At 56.2% G+C, this 17988-nt stretch overlaps 1 protein-coding gene across 12 annotated transcripts in view; it reads left to right on the top strand.

Annotated features, from left to right (window-relative positions):
• Positions 1–17988, top strand: part of MPRIP (myosin phosphatase Rho interacting protein) — a 92989-nt gene that overhangs the window by 30059 nt on the left and 44942 nt on the right. For all 12 annotated transcript variants that reach the window (XR_009731337.1, XR_009731336.1, XM_061391293.1 and 9 more), the window contains exon 4: positions 16229–16380. Coding sequence is in view for 10 of the 12 variants with exons in the window: in XM_061391293.1 (XP_061247277.1) it covers positions 16229–16380 (152 nt within the window). In the remaining 2 variants the exon portion in view is untranslated. The remainder of the gene's footprint in view (positions 1–16228; positions 16381–17988) is intronic.

Genomic DNA, 17988 nt, shown 5'->3' with positions numbered 1-17988 from the left:
CAATTCGTTGGGACCCATGTGAATACAAAGCTGAACCACAGTGCACACCTTCTTCAGGGCAGTGGGTGGATTGTGGAGTCAGAGAAGCTTTCTGGAAGGAGTGGGGGCCTTGGCCACCACCCTCCTGGTCACAGGGGTTGCCGGGGTGCCATGTGCTCAGCCTGGTGCTCTGTCTGTGGCTGCTCTTCAGGCACCTCCTCTATTGTGATGTTCGCTCCAGTTACTGCTTGACAGGTACTGCCCTTCCTTTCAAAGAAGAAACCGAAGTCCCAAGAGATGGTGGCATCACTCAACTTGCGGGTGTCAGAACTGGGAGTTTGCGAGCTGGTGAGATGCCTTCTGGGAGAAGGACGGGTCCTTTCCCCGGTGGCCCCACCCCCCTGCCCGCCACTGCTGCTGCTGTGTCTAGTGGTGGGCCGCTCGGCCGCACCTGGCCACTGCGTGTGGTGTGGGGAGGGGAGCTGGGTGCAGGCTGGCTGGGCTCTTGGCCTCTGGCCCACCCTCGGGTTTGTCTGTGGCCACAGATGGGAGCTCTGTTGGTTTTCCGTGAGCCTTCCAGCTCCTTGAACTAGACTCACTTCAGGCTTGCAGTCGGGTGTGTGAATGTACCTTCAGAGGTGTGTGGAAATTGCAGTAAAGAGTTCACCCTGTGCCTCTAAGAGGCAGAGAAGCTTTCTGTGACCCCCGTCTGATGCCTTATGAATCAGTCTCATGTCTTTAGATTTATTTGTAAACCTTTCATGCATTTGGCCTGGCTTTGACCTCTGTACTTTTCCACTTGGGTTCAGCTTCCACGGCACGGAGGCAGACGTACTGTGTCAGGGCCGGGGGCCCGAGGGGTGCAGGGAGAGGGCACTGGTGTGGAGTCTGTACCTGGAGGGTTTCCTCCAGTGCCCCCTCTCTGAGGAAGTGGCCGGTTTGCCCTCCACATGACCTCAGAGGCTGTTGGACCCACAGTGACCCCTAACTGTTTTCCTTCCCTCCTCTGCTCAGGTGTCCCTCCTCAGTCCTGTGGTTGCTGTGGTAAAAATGGCAGTTCGAAAAGTAACTTTAAACTTGGAAGTGTTTTCATCCTTATGTCAGCCTGTGAACAAGATGGGGGCTGTGAAAGAGCAGGGGCTGCCCTAGCCCTATGGGTGCTCCACGTCCCGCAGGGCTCTCTGGGTGCTGTCACAGGCAGGCTGGTGACCTCTGTCTTCTCCATGGAATTCTGCACAGAAACGTAACGGGAGCTTTAAACTGACGCAGTCTGGTGCTACTTCCGTTGAAGCTGTGCATGATCCCACCCTTCCTTCACCACCCACCACCCCAGCAGCCCTGGCTGGACTGGGCAGACCTCCCCAGACAAAATCACCCTGGTGCCTCAAGGCCAAGCCCGCAGGCTGCATGAGCAAGCCTGTACCACCTCTTCCGTGTCCGCCAGTTAATTATTTTTCCAAAATAATGAACTTAAAAAACATTTGCCAAAGTCTGAGTGCTTTACCAGTGTGAACAGCCACCTTCCCTCCCCCTCACTGCCCCCTGCCCCCCCCCCCCCCCCCCCCCCGCCCAATTCTGTGAGCTCTGAGGCCTCTGCAGGGGCTGGGTGAAGGGGAGAGCAGCCGGGCGGCGGGGAGGGTCTGCTGCAGGACAGCTCAGCAGGAGAGCTCGGGAGCCAGGCCCCAGCCAGATGTCAAGAAGGTGACTCCAGGCTTGAGGCATTGCACCCCTGCCTGCTTTCATTTTTAGACTTGAGGGCTGCAGCTGAATTCCTTGTCCTGTCTTTACTTAATCATGTACTACACGTCATTTTCACCTCTCTGGGAGGGATGTTGTCACAGTTAATTCCTTAATGACTCTTAAGTATAAGTGCATTGGGGTTGAAATATAATCTGTAAAGGGCTCTGCCTCTGGGCTTTCTGCGGGCTGCCTTGCCCTGGAGCATCCTTGGGTCAATTTCAGGTTACTTGGAAATATTACGGTGGGTGACAGGAAAGGGCATGATGAACCCAGCTGGGACTGGGAACTCCTCCCAACTGAGCCCTGTTGTCCAAAGATCAGGGGTCAGCGGTGGCACTCAGAAGTGTCACGCACCTTCCTTCCTTAAGTATGACTCCCTGGGACGCAGAAGGCTGCACCCATTAGAGTGAAGCATTCTTTGGTACAGGTGTTCCCTGGAGACTGGTGGCCAGACTGTAGGCCCTTCTCACGGAGTGGAGGAAGTAGCCTGGGACACAGGCTTGTTAAGATGTCTGAGCCTGGTGTCTACTGGAACGTACAGCATTCTGCCTCTGGTAGCTTTTTGTTGTCATTTACCACTCTACCTGCTGGCCTGGGTGACATTTCTCAGTGTGGAACAGCTAGGGGGTGGAGGCCACCAGTGGTTACTTATGGGGCTGTTTGGAATGAAGAACAGAGCAGACTCCTGGGAGTTACAGCAGAGGGGTTTCAAGAGTGACCAGGTCCAGAAGTCCGTTTGTGGTTGGGGAAATCCACCAGTAGGTATGGGGTTACCTGGTCCTGAAGGGAAGGGCTTGCTGCTTCCATGGGGCCTGAATCTGGGGCAGGATGGATGCTCTGTGCTGCCAGTGCCTCAGAGAGCAAAGAAGTTAGAGGAGAACATGCAGGAGTGAGTGGGTGCAGAGGCTCAGATAGAAAGGAGCACGTGCATACCTGCCAGGTGGGGTGGGAAGGCTCTGCAGGTAACCCTGAATTATTCAAAGAACCAAGAGAGGACACAGGCACCACTCCCGGGGGGGCTCCTTCCTCTGTCCCTGGTCCCCGGGACGCAGATTTCCGTATGAGTCTTCCTGCACAGGGCAGTGAGTGCTTCAGGGAGAGCCTGCTATTTGCCTGCATAGACGGAACCTCAAACTGTGCATGTGGGTGTGGGAGAAGCCCGGCACCTGTCAGCTGACCCAAGGGTGGAGATCAGTCTGCCATCCCCTTTGATTCTGGCATGTCTGTCGTACGCGTTTAAGAAGCCTGTCCCTGCCCCGGAATCCTCCCTCTCTGACTTTGAGGCTCTAGTGAGAGGACCTGGGGCCTGGGGGCCCAGCGAGTGCCTTTCCGTGTCCCTGTGCCATCCTGTGCGCCTTCATCCCGTCCCAGTTACCACGTGCTCAGTCATAGGCAGCAGGGGGAGACGCGCTCTCGACTGTGTCTGGTGCCCTCAAGCCCAGTGAGAACCACGGTCCTCTTTCGGACTCCCCTGCTGTCCCACAGCTGTTGTGGGACACCCGTGGCTTGTGAACAGAGGTGCTGCAGGTGGTTTTACGTCCTGCTGCCCGCTTGGGGCCCCTGCCAGCCCTCTGCATGTGCACGGCTCTTACTCACAGAGATAGAGGGGGTCATGGGATGGTTGGAGCAGCAGTTCTGTGAGCTGATGGAGGGATTTCTGGGGGTCTCACCCTCTGCAGGGGTAGCAGCTGAGACTGGGCTGTGGTGGGCATTCTTGGTGGAGGTCCTTAGAGCTGTGGGTAGACTTCTGTGGCGCTGCGACTCTGGTCTGGAGGGTGAGCATCTGCGTTAATGGGCTGGGTGGGTCTGGCCCCTCCTGCAGGGACAGGTATGACTTTGGGTTTTAGGAAAGGGAGCAGCTTGGAATAATTGGTTAGGGAGCAAATTAAGTAGCAGTAGGGAGAGAACTGTCGAAAAAGAGTCATTTTATGAGCGTCAGCAACAGGAAACATTTGGGGTCCAAGAAACAAAGCCAAGTGACTGGTATTGGTGTGTGCGTGTGTGCACCCATGGTGCCCCCACACATGCCTGTGCAGGGCCGAGTGGCTCAGGGCCAGGCTGCAGAGTCCTCCAGGGCACAGCCCTGCACCCTGACTTCTTGGGACCCCGTCATGAGCCCAGCCCTCCCTGCCTGACCGTTTTTTTTTTTTTTTTTTTTTAACTTTCCTGGGAAACAGGCAATACAAACAGTCTGATAAGCCAACCCATGTAAGGTATTAAATGGAGGACTAGATCAGTAATGTTTATGTTATTCTGACCCTGTGAAAACTGCCACTTAAGCCACGTAATGACCATGGCTGTGTTTCCTTCCACACTTGGTTTTTCTTGACGTTTATGGTTGCCCTCCCCCATTTGTTTTGATTTATATTTAACTAACCTTAATTGAACTTTACACTTCTGACAGAACTACAAAGTTCTCCTGAGTGTGGGCAAGTCCTTCGGTCAGAGAGTCGTCGTTTTTTCGTATTCACATCCCTCATGGAGACCTCTCTCTGCTTGTCCTATCTGGCCTGGCTCTTCTCCAGGCCTGCTGCTTAGCTCTTGACCTGGGCTTCCTTCAGCTTCCTCCTGAGGGTTTTAGATTGATCTCTTATTTTTGGTTTGCTTCTCTACTTGGTAAAGCCTCTTGAGAATGGCACAAGGGAAAGAGTTTTGAGACCTTGCGTGTCTAAAAATGCCTTTTTTGCCTATACTCTCGATTGGCAGCTGGACTAGTTATGGAATGTCAGGCTGGGAACAGTTTCCCCTTGGAGTTTTGAAGGCACCATTGTCTCTCATTTCTACCATTACCGTGGAGAAGTTCACATACGGTTCCTGACCCCATGCTGAACGAAGGGAGTTTTCTCTCTGGAAACTCTGAGGAGCTGCTCGTGAGCCCCTGGGCTCTAGAAATGCATGGGCTGTGCTTTGCTGTGGGCCTGTTTTCTCTCGTTGAACCAGAAGCCTGTGTGCTTTTCAAAGAGGAAAGTTCAGTTCTTCTGGTCCAGGAGTTTTCTTGTATTTTTTTTTTCTTCTGGTAATTTTTTGTTTCATCTTCCCTGGTCTTTACTCTCAGAGCTCCTCTTACTTGGCTCTTGGTTCCTTTGCACAGTCTCTAATTTTATTATCTTTTTGCATGGCTTTGTTGTTCCTGAGACCTCATTAACCTTGCTGTAAACCCTTCTATTTCTGATCCCAGTGATCCTGTTTTGTTCTATTCTGGTTCTTATGTCAGCTGTGATACTTACAGTTTCTTGGGGCTCATTTCTTGTTCTCTGTGTATCCCTTTTTATAGCATCTTATTCCAGTTTCATGGACGCAGTACTGTCTCTTATAATTCCAGTTATTTTGAAATTCCATTCTGTCTCTGGTCTGACTTAGTTCCCTCCCTGCCTGTTTTGTCTTGGGCTTTCTCAAATGACTGTGACCCATAGCTGTACATTTGTATTCAAGAACGAGGTTATGTGTGTGCAGGGCTTATGTGGTGATTGGCTGGCCTTGTCTTAGAAGGACAGTCAGGGTGGGAACTGGAGAGCCCCCAGATCCAGGTCCTCCCCTCTCCTGTCTGGGGCGGCCTCAGCTTTCAGGATGATGACTTTCATGGAATCTTCCACCTCCGGCTCCCCACCCCTACCCCGCCATGCACACACACCCCCACCACGCCCCCCGACACACGCCCACCCCGCCATGGTGCTTCCTGCCCTGAGTCCAGAACCTCTTCAGAGAGGTCCTGTGGGTGCTGCCCATGGGAGCCTGCCCTGTGGGCTGGTGCTCCTTGAATGGGGACTGCCCAGCTTTCCTGCCCGTCTCGCCTCTGAGGTTGGCGGAGGTGCTGGGCCAGCCCTGAGTGTGAGGAATTCTGGGACCGCTTGAGTCTGCTCCCCCGGGTCCCTCTTCAGGTGTGCACAATTTGTTTACTATCCCACATCTGCTGCTCTCTCCTGTTTTTTGTCTTTGAGAGTTATACCTTTTAAAAATCTGTGGTCGTTTTTTATCAGAGTTTTATCAGCAACTTGAATGCGTCTCCGTGTGATTTTGGCCGTGCTTGACTGGAGGCCCCTCATGCGTTTCAGGAGTCAGTGTCCACCCTGGGCATCCCCCTCGTGAGCCCTGCTCCTCTGTCCTCTCCTAGATCGTCTGTGGGGCAGGTTGTTGCCCTGGGTCTGCACAACTCGTGTGCCTGGTGTGGTGTCTTTGAGAGTGAGCGTAAATGTGCCTGCTCTGGGTGTGTGTTCACCTCCTGAATTAAGGCTGCAGTGCCTTTTATGAGAAAGAGATACTTTTCATCTCTTAGGAAACAGTTCTTCTGGTCCAGGAGTTTTTGGATCAAGATGAAATTCTTGATTCTCTGGTTGGAAACCCCAGGGTTAACGATGACCACTGTTCCAGAAAAGTTAGATGGAGACTCCGTCTAATCTCCCTTTGGAGAATAAGGCCCTTGACTGACTGGGCCCAGGCCCCTACTTGCACCAACAATAAGACGCTTGTTGGCAGGGGCTGGGCAGCTCCTGTAACCGAAACTCTGGCCGCCGTGAGAATGGCCATGGGGGTGTGTGGCGCGGGCCTGTCCTCCCTCTGGGCTGCGCGCGCTTGTTCCCTCTCCCACACCGTTTGTTTTCCTCACGGTGCTCCCTGCGACCTGAAGGAGCCAGGAGAGGTTGATGCGTTCATCCACTTGCTGTGTGCCGTGGGCAGGCTGGGAGTTGGAAAAATGAAGATGAGGAAGAGTCCTGCCGTCCAGAACCTCACAGCCGATATCAGACAGGAGGGTTAGCCGGCACGGGGGCACGGCGCTGAGAGACACATGCTCTGCCTGGCCCCAGAAGTGCTCCCTGCAAGCTCCGGATCGCCCTCGGGAGGGACAAACTCAGAGCATTCCAGAGGTGGGCGTTCAGAACTGGTCAAAGCACACAGATGGTGGTAGAAGATGGGACTAAAGAAAGAGGGATTTCTGCCCGCCAAAGCCAGAAATAAATATTTCATGGCAAAAAAAGATTGTTGTGTTTAATGAAACTATTCTAACGGTTCTCTATGTCACCCTTTGCAGCACAGTCTTGAACAGCTACCTGTTAGGTCACCAGGTAGCTGTGCTTACTCTGTTCCATACTGCAGGCATTCAAGTCGCTTTGAAGTGTTTTCTTTCTTTTTTTTCTTTCTTTCTTTCTTCCCTACTCTCTTCCTTTCCTTCTCTCTCAGTATAATGGTTCAGGCGACGATCCCAGAAGCAGAGTTGCTGGGTCCAGGCTGTGAACCGTCTTGAGGCAGTTGATAGTTACTGCCAGATTGTGCTCTGGAAACTCCGTGCTCCTCGGCTGGGAGGAGGGTGTCCTCTCCATTTTCCTCCCTCCATGTCTGGATCCCCTAGATTTGTGTGGTTGTCCTGGAGGTTGTAGAGGGGTACTTTCTGAGCGAGGCACCCCACAGACGGTTAGACCGTATTTGTAGTCTTAAAGAACTGATACATCCTGAAGCATTGGAGCCCTGATGATAGCTGAAAAGCCTCATTTTAGCTTCCATTTCATTCCTCCACAGTCAGACCAGAACCAGCAGCAAAAGGAAGTTGGAGTGGTTGGCATCACACCTCGGCCTCTTGCACCTCCCCATGCTTCTGAGAGCTAGGGGACTGGAGCAGACAATTGAGGGGTGGCCCTGCCAGGAGCCGGGCACCAGTGTTCCTTGCCACAAAGCTGCTGTGTGGCCATGACATCTGCCCGGCTTACAAAGCGTGGCAACAGCCTGGAGGGGTGGGGTGGGGTGGGGTGGGAGAGGGCTGCAGAGCCCTCTGCTCCTGCTTGCTTCCTTTTCCCTGGAGTCTGATGCACCCTCCCTGCCTGCCGCACGTTGCCCCAGGCCCTTCTCTCTGTCACCCACTGGCCTTTCAGAGTTGGACCGAGACAAAGGTTTCCGGCCCCAGAATGTCCCTGCTTGCTTAATTCCCATGCTCTAAAAATATCCGTACAGAGCTTCTTCCTGCCCAGTCTCCAGTCTCCTCCCTACAGAATCCGCCTGGCTCTCCCTACCCCTCCCCCAGGGAAGAAATAAGATCCCCGTTTCATTGCTCTTTCTAGGCTCAGAGTGGAATAAATAAGAAACGCTGGGTTTCCACAGTTAAAAGGGGAAAACTGCCTTTGTTCGGCCTGGAGGGCTGCCACCCGCCTGGGTCTGGGTCCACACTCTGAAGGTCCTGCCTCCTGCTCTGGGAAGGGCACCAGAGAGGAAGAAAGGTGGGGGGGACAGGAGCCCACGTGGGGTGGCGGAGGGAGGCCAGCCTTCTGCAGCCGACGGGCCTCCTGCAGTGAGTTGCTGTGGGAGTGAGGCCGGGCTCCCAGGCCCCTGCCTGCCTGGTCAGCGTGGACCAAAAAGGAGTCTGTGGGAAGCCTCCACCCTGGGAGGCTGCGGAGGCTCCTGCAGCTTTCTCAGGCATTCCTGGATTGGGCTGGAGCCTCAGCCCCTCCCCCCACCCCCAAACCCTGGATGCATGCCTAATTGAGGCTTCATTTATTCCCCCATTTTCTCAGCTCCGTAGAAAGAGACAGGCAAGTGGGTGAGGCCTCCCGATCCTCCTCAGAGCATGGGGGTAGTAAGGGGTGGCTGGGGGAGAGAAGTACTCCAGGGTGGGCCTCCTCCATCCCAGAGGGGCTGTGGAGGGGGGAGGGGCAGGGAGGGGAGCCAGGGCAAAGGGGCTGCCAAGCTCGGCAGTGGTGGGAAGAATTTCTTTTTTTCTCCCCACTCAGAAACCCAAAAATAGCCATGTCAAAGGCACAAGCCTTGCAAGCTTGAAGCCAGCTGAAAGCCATTTGCTTCTGAGCCCTCCCTCTTTTCCCTCCTCTTCCTCACAGGCCCTTTCTTTCCAAACTCCTGCCCAGTCACGGGAGGACGGGACCCCCCCACACACACCACTAGCCGCAGGAAGAATGGACATCCTCTCTTCCATTGCTACCCCAGACTGCGCCTTCACTGGTTCCCACAGGGAAGTCTAAACCCACTGCCCTGTACCCTAGTGTAAAAGGTCGCCCCTGCATTTGCTTTTCTTGTAACTTTGAATTTGCTGATTAAGATTTCTTAAAATGAAGCAAATCTGTGGCTAAAATGTAGACAATTAAAAATATGTAAAGACTGGATTGGATCTTGAAACCAAGGGGAGTGGTCATATGCAGGGGCACAAATGCCACAAAAACTGTTTGCTGTTACATCTGTTTTCCCCAATCATAAAAGTAACATACTCATTGCACAGATTTTGTGAGAACAGGACAGCACAAAGATGAGGTGATAATCCGACAATTTAGAAAATTCTCTGATGTGAACTTCTGGGGTTTATATGATGCGATGCCTTTTCTGGTTTCCTTGCTCAGAGTTACTCCTGCTGGGTATCACATCTCTGCTGCCAGCCTGTTGCTTAGCCCTCTGCAGAGAGCAGAGTGGATGTCCTTCTGCAGGGGCACCCGTTTTCAGGGGTGCTGCAGTGGGGGCTGACCTCCATCTGGGCAGCTGTGGCTTGACAAACAACACGGTTTATTTCTCAAGTCCAAGATATGCGTGCAGCATGGCCGGGTTTTGGTGAGAGCTGTCTGGTGAGAGCTGTCTTCCAGGTCCCCGACTGCTCCTGTGTCCTCACGTGGCGGAGAGCAGAGTGGACCTCACAGAGGCCCCACCTCCTGGCACCGTCTCATTGAGGGGTAGGGCTTTAGCGAAGGAGTTTTGAGGAGATGCTAAAGTTCAGTTCATAAAGAGGCCCTCCAGTGACGCTGGCCAGGCTCTGCCAGTGCCCTGCAGTGTCCTGGGTGTAGGGTAATGGCCAGTTAGCCTGGAGACCTGGGTCCCTGCATTCTGGAGGGACTCTGCCTCGAGGTCCGGGTTGTCCGAAGCGTCATCAGTCTGGCCAGGGAGAGCACAGCACCAGCACAGGCCGCCCAGGCTCATGGCTTGTTTTAGGCTGCACTTTCTCCTCTTGGACGGAGAAGGCAATGGCAGCCCACTGCAGTGGTCTTGCCTGGAGAATCCCAGGGATGGAGGAGCCTGGTGGGCTGCCGTCTATGGGGTCGCACAGAGTCGGACATGACTGAAGAGACTTAGCGGCAGCAACAGTTCCCCTCTCGGAACTCGTCAAAATGAAATGAAACTGAATTGGCCCGTCCTCGAGCAGCTCGTCAGAAAACACCTGGGTGGTTGTGTGTGGGCTGACTTCCAGCTCCGCCTGCTAGCTGACTGGTCACTTCTGTAGCCTCAACGACATCTCTGTGTTCTCAGTGGTGTGGGGAGAGGAGCAGTGCTTTTCAGGATGAGCGTGGATGCTGGATGCTCTGGACGAGACTGCAGCTTCGTGGCCTGTCTTCCCACCACCCTCCTGTCTTGCTGCAGGGGCGAGGTCGGGGAGGGTCTGGCTCTGTTGTCAAACAAAGGCCTGCTTCCCCAAAGGAGCCCTTTCCTCTCAGGTTTAGGGACATCTGTTGCCTAATTAAGAGATGAACGTTTTGAGATAGTACATCTAGATTTTTTTAAGTGTGTATTTTCTGTGTTTTGTTTTTTTTTAAAGAAACACACTTGAGAACCATTTTGACAGTAGCATGGACAACAGCAGGGACTCCAGTTGTGTATGTTTACTTGTTTTTGAAGTTATTTTCTGCAGTGGTGACAGCCACCACAGGGCCCTGATGGGTCCAGGAGACCCGGGAGGGCAGGGCGGTGCAGAACACATGTCTCCAGGGTGCACACCTTTGTGGCTGGGCGGCGTCTGCAGATAGCACCTCTCCCTCCCCATCCTCTGTGTCCCGAGGCCGCTGATGGGTCCAGAGAACTCGGGTGCTCCCAGGCCTCCATGAGAGGCTTCTTTGAGGTTTCACTGGGGGCAGACATCTGCTGTCAAGAACCAGGTGTGGGTGCCAGGAGAGCCAGCGGCAGGGCGGGGCTCCAGGGGTGGGGGTGGGGCAGGAGAACTGGACCTAGAGGAGGTGAGGCGGGAGCAGATTGTAAGGTGGACGTTAAAACATCACCGGGTCAGCGCAGGGCCCAGGAAATGCACACCTCCAAGCCCTTGGTTGGGAGTTTCCAGGAGGAGAGAGAAGTGAGAGCGTCCTTTCTTAGACAAGGCCCCATCAGCCTGCCAGGCCTCAGCTTCTCACAGCCCTTGTTGGGCAGGGAAGTCTTTGCACTTCCCTGAGGCAGAGAGCCTTGCTGTCAAGCCCTTCTCTCTGGAGGTTTTCCTCCTTCTCCCGCTGTTGGGAAGTTTAAGCAGGAGGACATCGGCACTGACGTGCTCCAGGCTTCCTACCCTGGGAGGTAGAGGGTCTGTACCTGTGGGTTCTCTTGTGGACTGCGGAGAAGCATTTGAGTCTGGGAAGAACAGGGTGCTTGTTCCAGGGCCCTGGACTCACTCCAGGAGGCTCCAACCCCTCTGCTGATGAGCCCCATGGATCCCTGGGAAGGAGCCTAGGAGCCTGTACAGGACAGGGTTTCAGTCCTGTGGCCGGGTTTTGTGGGTCAGAGACGGGAGGGCGGGATGTGTTGCTCAGCACCATGGCATTTGGGCACAGGCCTGTTCTGAGACAGGTTGGGGATGTCAGCCCTGGGCTCACAGCATGTGTGCCCTGGACCTGCACTCTTGCTGCAGGTAGATGCCTGTGGGCACCCGAGTGTCCCTGGAGCCTGCGGTCCCTGAGGGGCGTGGGGAGGGTTGGGGGGCCGTGGCCGTGCCTGGCCTGTGTCCAGGCTGGGAGTCCCCTTCTGGACACTCTCGTTACTGCTCTGCTCCCCTGTGTTCTAAAACTTGGACAGCAGAGGAGGCCCAGTGACTTCTGATGTGGTGTGGACTCAGAGCAGACTTTCTCGATTGTGTGAATTCTCAGAATAAATCAGAGAATTTCTCCATAAAAAGGTTATTTGAAGTCCTTTGGGCACCCACCTTGGATGGGTTCTGCCTAGCCATATTCTGTAGTAGCACCAGCCCCACTTGGTTTCAAGGCTCAGCAGCGTGGTTGACAGGAGGGTGTGTGTGTCTGTGTGTGTGTGTGTGTGCGCGCGTGCGTGAGCAGCGTGGTTGACAGGAGGGGTGTGTGTGTCTGTGTGTGTCAGCAGTGTGGTTGATAGGAGGGGTGTGTGTGTGCGTGCCCATGTGACCCGCCTGCATGCTCTATGTGGCAACAAGCTCCCCCGATTCTGTGTTCCAGCTGGACGCTTACACTGGGCAGGAGCCAGAGGAGCTGGACCTGGCGCTCAGGGCCGGGGGATGGAGGCGGGAGCCTGTGCCTGTGTGGGGTTACCTGGGCTCCACTGGGGACAGGGACTCTCCTCTCATCACAGGAAGTGTGGCAGCCCCACCATGGCCCTCACCTTCCCGTGGGTGGTAGGGTTGCCTGGCGTGGTCTTCACCTTCTCAGTTGGTCGAGGGCCTCCTAGGGTCACCCGAGGAGAGGACCCATGTCCCTCCTTCTCCCCTCAGGAGGTTGCCTGAGGTTTCGTTTTCTTTCTCACTGTGGCTGGCAGGGCCTTTGTGGGTGCTAACCCGAGCCTTGGGTGCTGGGGCCTGACGATACCACGTCTCCAGTCGTGCCCCCTCTCTGTGAACCCTGCTGGCGCTCATCCGCAGCGGGCTCGCAGCAGCTGTGTTTTCTCTCTGTCCCCTCTGTTCTGCTTTCATCAGGTCCTCCCTGGCCCACCACAAGCTGCCTAGTGACCTGGTGCAGCCGGCCAGGGCCTGGGCATCCAGCCCGCGGTGCTGGGCCTGCTGCGGCTGTGAGCAGACTGGCCTTCTCTCCAGGCGGTTGTTCCCAGCCTCAGCGTTAGAAGCATGAAGGGGCTTTTTGGTAATTCTGATTTTAAAAAGCCCCACCCCCAGAGAGTTTAAATCTGGGCGTGGAACCTCCATTTAGTTATCTTTTCAGGTCATTCCATTATTCAGCAAAAGTTGAAAACCATCGCGTTAAGCACTCAGGCCTTACAGTTTAGGACCTTTTGCCTTCTCTCCAGCCTCTCTCATGGTTCCTGGTCCCCAAGAGTCTCTTCTGGCTGCTTCAGACCTCAGCATCGGGGGTCTTTCAGCACCAGGGTGAGCAGGGGCCCCTGCAGGAGGGCTTGCTGAGTGCCACGGCCCCAGCAGCTGCGTGGCTTCCAGCCCACCCATAGCAGATGATGGTGTGTTCTCTCCCAATCTGCCTGGAGCCGCTGGGCAGACCAGCACTGCCTTCCACCCGGGCACGGCACCCTGCAGACCAGAGCTGGGGCATGCATCTCCACAGCAGGGCCTGCTGCCTGTGTGCCAGTGCCCCCTGCCCTCTGTGAGCAGCCCCGGTCTCCATCTCGGCTGGAAGAATGGCTTCTACTAGGAGGTGCCTTGAGCCCCTGACCTTTCCCCTCTGTGCCCGCCTGCCCTCCCTCTTCACCCAGCATGCCCTGGAAGAGAGGGCTCCGAAACTTGTGCTGGAGGCAGAAGGTGTAGAACTAGTGTCTGCTCCCCGACAGGGCTCTCAGATATACAAGGAGCTATGATGGGTTCTTCTCCAGGGCTTCCCTGAAGAGTCCAGGTACGGGTGTGTAAGGTGGTGTGTGCCCTTGGACATGAGTGGAGTCTGTACAACTGAAGGAGAAGGAATCGTGCTGGGTGCCTTGTGCACAGCGGTGGAGTTGCCTTTGGAGCACTGGTTCACAGTCTGGGCCACCTGGTGTGCTGGGGCCCAGGCGGGCGAGGGGAGAGGCTGGAATGATCCACATGGTCCTGGATTCAAGTGGAGGACACATGTGTGTTTAGCTTCAGAGACACACACTCAGGAGAGAGACCCCGCAATTGATAGATGGGAGTAGGTGGGGGTTGGGGAAGTCAGTGTAGATGTGACTCTGCACAGGTTATACGCACCTGTGTTTCCTGGCCCGTCATCTGAGAAGGCCTGGAGGCAGCAACGCCCCCAAAGCAGTGAGCATACCTAGTTCCTCAGTATTGATTTCTAATTCTGTTCTCCAGAGAAAGGAACCAGGGATCCTTGGAGAAATGGCTGATTCTAGGATCAGGGTAGGTACATAGAAGCTGAGCCTGGGGCACCTTGCCCTGCAAACAGTGGGACGTGTGCATGCTGGTAGGCCACACGGGCGAGGCCAGGACAGTTTGAGCCACAGACCCATCGTGTAGTACTGGGTTATAGTCTGTACTATATGGGAGGCACATTGAAGTCGAAGGGGCCTGTGTGGCTGTTCCTGTGCTGCTGCTTCCCGGGCTTGGTGGGGCGGGCGCTGTTGAGACCAGAAGGGCTGGCCCCTGTGAGCCTGGACAGGTTTCCCAGGTTTCCTGTCTCTCGTTCCCTCGTCTCTGTCTGTGACAGGATGAGGTCACGCCTGCCTCATGGGAGGTCATATTTAAGGAAGGATGAGAGAGACTATAATTGGGTGATCCTGGCTTAGAGGTGGTGGAGAGAGGCTCGTGCCCTTCAGCCCTCACCTGTCACATCTCTGCCTTTCGTGGCCCTTCTGCAAACTTTGTGGAGGAGGTAGCACCTTCTTATCATGGAGAGGTTGCCAAAAGTCTCAGGGTACAGTTGGTGCCTGAGTCCCGAGACCACACGGAGCTGCGGGGCGACAGGGAGCACTCGCTATGCAGAGGGACCAGGGAGCAGCTTGGCCCCCGAGCCCTGGAGCAGTGGTCTCTGAAGAGGAGCGTGTGTCGCCCGGGGCCCTCTAGGTGGTCCAGTGAGGAGAAAATGCTAGAACTTCTGATGATGTACTTTATGGCCCTTGCTGAACTTACCTGTGTGTGTTGCGTGTGTGTAACACAGGGTGACTCATCAGGGCCGTGTACCTGCCCCAGCGGCATGAGGGACAAGGGAGGAAGTGCGGGATGGGAGGAGAGCACAGCAGGGTGCTGGGCCTGCCTGCTCTTACGCTCCTGCCTCGCTCCACGTGCTGCCCTGGTCCTTCCTGAGGCCCCGCCTCCGAGAGGCCGTGTGTTTTGTCGGGGCCAGTGGGGATCAAATGTCCTGCCTGAGGGAGTCTGCCTTTGGAGAGGGCAGAGACCACCACCCAGGGAGGGTTCTGCTGGGCACTGGCACGATGCGGGGGAAGGAAGCAGGGCCTGGAGCTGAGGCAGGAAGGTGGGAAGACAGCGCTCATCCTGAGGGAGGTGGGGGCCCTGGGCCACTTCCCTTGTCAGCTGCTTGGTTGAGGACCACCCACCAGACCCCCTGCTCCAGCTTAAGGGCTGGTCAGGGGCCTCCAGGAGAGGCGCTGCGAGGTTGTACTTCACTTGGGACGCGCTCAGCTTGGCGTGGGTGTGGCCCCTCTCTCATGCCCACCTGGGAGCACTTCTGAGACAGGACACACTTTGAAGACACAGTGAAGGTGCATGCTGTTCTGTGGGCACATGGCTGCCCTCCGACCCTGCCGCCTCTGTCCTAAGCTGGGCCTCAGGAGGACGGGCAGATCCCAGAGGCTCCACGGAAAGGCTTCTTGGAGTGGGGAACTTACTCCCTGCCTTGCAGTAACCCCGCGAGCTGGCGGCTGTGTCAGGGCGAGGACTCCGGAAAGCCACCACCTCTGGGGTCTGGCTCCTGGGTGGGGCCCCAGTGGACAAAAAGGGAGCTGGCTGGTGGTGGGTCAGCAGAGCTCGGCATCTCATCTTCAGACCAGATCCCCTTCCTCTCTGTTGCAGCAGGGGACTGGCAGGTGGAAGGGAACCCAGGCACCACTGTGGGCCTTTTTTGCCCCTGCTGCTGCTCCAGGACCAGCCGGGAAGCGCTGGGCCCTTGGAATGGGCCCCTGGTGGAGGTGGAGGTGGGGTGGGAGTTGGAGCTTGGGCTCCCCTCCCTTCACGGAGTCTTCGCGCCTGGTGTGGTGGCCGCCACAGCCCCCTGCTTCCTTCCCCAAAGCCTCCTTGCATTCCAGGAGGGTCCTCACTCATCCGCTCAGTATCTTGTTTTTGGATTTCTCTCCCTAATGTCAGTGTCTCATAGCTTTGACTGAGAAAAGGGGGGAAGTGCTATAATTTGTCCCAGCCCTGGCCAGGCAGCCCTGAAGGAGGCCTACCTCTGACGACCCCAGGTGCGAGGCTCCGGGCTGCCTGCCCCAGTCCGCCTTCAAGGTGTGCTTCTCTCTGGCCCCTCCTAGCCTTTAAAAATAGCCTTGCAATTTCAAAACCACCTCCTGTAGCTTTTCTCACTGCTTTCTGGATCAGCCATCCTCTGAGACCAGGCTCCTGGCTGCCTCTGTCACCCCCGCTGTCCTCGAGAGGGTCTGCTGCCTGTTCCCCCCACACACAGCCCCTGTCCTCCCCCAGCACTCCTGGGCTGTTCTTCAGTGGGAAGGAACATGCAGCTGGTTGTCCTCTGAGAAGAGCAGGCCTGTCACCTCTCTCCCCCGGGGTGGGTCAGTAGGACGCGGGGCTGTGAGGGCCAGACTAAGGCAGCCCGCCCCCATGCTCCGCGTGGCAGGGGGATCTGCACAGCTGTGAGGCCCTAGTGCTTGTGGAGAAGCCAGGAGGGTCCGGAAGGACCTGGGGAGACAGGGATGTTCCCTCTGCCCCTACAGTGACTCCTGCCCTGTCTTCCTCTTGCAGCCCACAACCCTCCCACAGGGCACCATCAACATGAACCAGTGCACGGACGTGGTGGATGGGGAGGGCCGGACGGGCCAGAAGTTCTCCCTGTGCATTCTGACCCCTGAGAAAGAGCACTTCATCCGGGCTGAGACCAAGGAGATCATCAGCGGGTGAGTTTGCTACACGTGTGTTGAGCCGAGCCGCCCCACCTGCCGGGGTCCTCGGACTGCCTGCGCCCCATGTCTGCTGAGTTCTTCTCTCCACCCACCTTTGCTTCATCCCCACCCTCAGTTGCCCAGCTGCCCCTGCACGCCTCGCTCCCCTGCCGCCTCCCTCTGCTGGCGTCAGCACATCTTCCAGGCCTCTCTCTGGTCTCCCAGTCCATCCTCACCTCACTCTGGCCTCTTCTCACTCAGACAGGAGGGTCTTGGTCTCCAGAGCTCATCCAGCCTCACCGGCCTCCTGCCTGAAAGGCCCTGGGGCCCTTCCCAGCCCCCACCTGCAGCCCATGCACTGCAGCTCTGAGCTGCTGGCCACGCACGCCCCCTGCTGCCTCTCCCCTGCCCTCCCTTCCGTCCTCCAGGCTGTGCGGCCCCCAGGAGGCCTTCCCCACGAGGTGTATGGCTCTGTCAGCTGGCGCCTGTGAAGGCTGGGGTTTGCCCAAGTGTGTTGTCCTCCTCAGCCAGCGGTCAGCCCTGGAGCAGAGGCCATGTCTCCCTCATGACCCCCGTGTGTGCACTCAGGAGTCACCACAGGGTGACCACATGCACTGCTTTTCTTGTCTGCATGACAGAAGAGAGTTCTGGGCCACCCCACCCCCAGCATGCCCTGGGTGGAGGCTGGGAGAAGCCCTGGAAAGTAGAGGGACCCAGATTTCCAGGCAGCTGCCAGCGCAGGGGGCTGAGCTCCGTGCTCTGAGCCCTGTCACATCTGCCTCCTGGGGGCCCTGCTCTTCTGTGCACGCAGCTGCACAGGTATGTGACATGGTGCGTGACAGCGAGCAGGTGCCCCTTGGCCCAGCCAGGAGCTCGGGCACTGGGTCGTGGAGAAGCTTGTCATTCCTAAGGTGCAAAGGAGAAAATAAACTCTCTGGGTTGAGGGGCTGGGCTGATTACTGCACAAGGAGAAGGAATTAGGACATCAGGCACCTTGTGTTCGGGAAACGGAGGTGGCTTTGAGGGATGGGCTGGGCTTTGGGGCCCCATCAGCTGCAGCTGGCCAAGACTGCCGTGGGAGGAAGTGAGATCTCGTTTTCACTGAGGTGGGTGTGGAGCGGGGGCCAGACCCATGCTCCTGAGGGGTGGGTGGCTTCTTCCTGGGGTGCCAGCTCCCTGCTAGTCATCCTCCCGTGGGGAGAGGCAGGATTTCGGTTCTAACACCAGGGACAGACGGGAGGACCAGTTTCACTGTCTTGCCTTAATCCTCCTCTTAGAATGTCATGGATTTTAAGAGAGCAAAGCATTTTTGTTGTTGTTCAGTCTCTCAGTCATGTCCAACTCTTTAGACCCCACGGTCTGCAGCACGCCAGACTTCCCTGTCCATCACAAACTCCCTGAGCCTACTCAGACTCATGTCCATTGCGTCAGTGATGCCACCCAACCATCTCATCCTCTGTTGTCCCCTTCTCCTCCCGCCTTTAGTCTTTCTCAGCATCAGGATCTTTTCCAGTGAGTCAGTTCTTTGCATCAGGTGACCAAAGTATTGGAGTTTCAGCTTCAGCATCAGTCCTTACAATGAATATTCAGGACTGATTTCCTTTAGGGTGGACTGGTTTGATC

The sequence above is a fragment of the Bos javanicus genome, chromosome 19 (assembly GCF_032452875.1).
Source record: "Bos javanicus breed banteng chromosome 19, ARS-OSU_banteng_1.0, whole genome shotgun sequence".
Classification (NCBI taxonomy): domain Eukaryota; kingdom Metazoa; phylum Chordata; class Mammalia; order Artiodactyla; family Bovidae; genus Bos; species Bos javanicus.
Note: the sequence above shows the minus strand (reverse complement) of the source record. Positions and strands in the feature narration are given on the sequence as shown.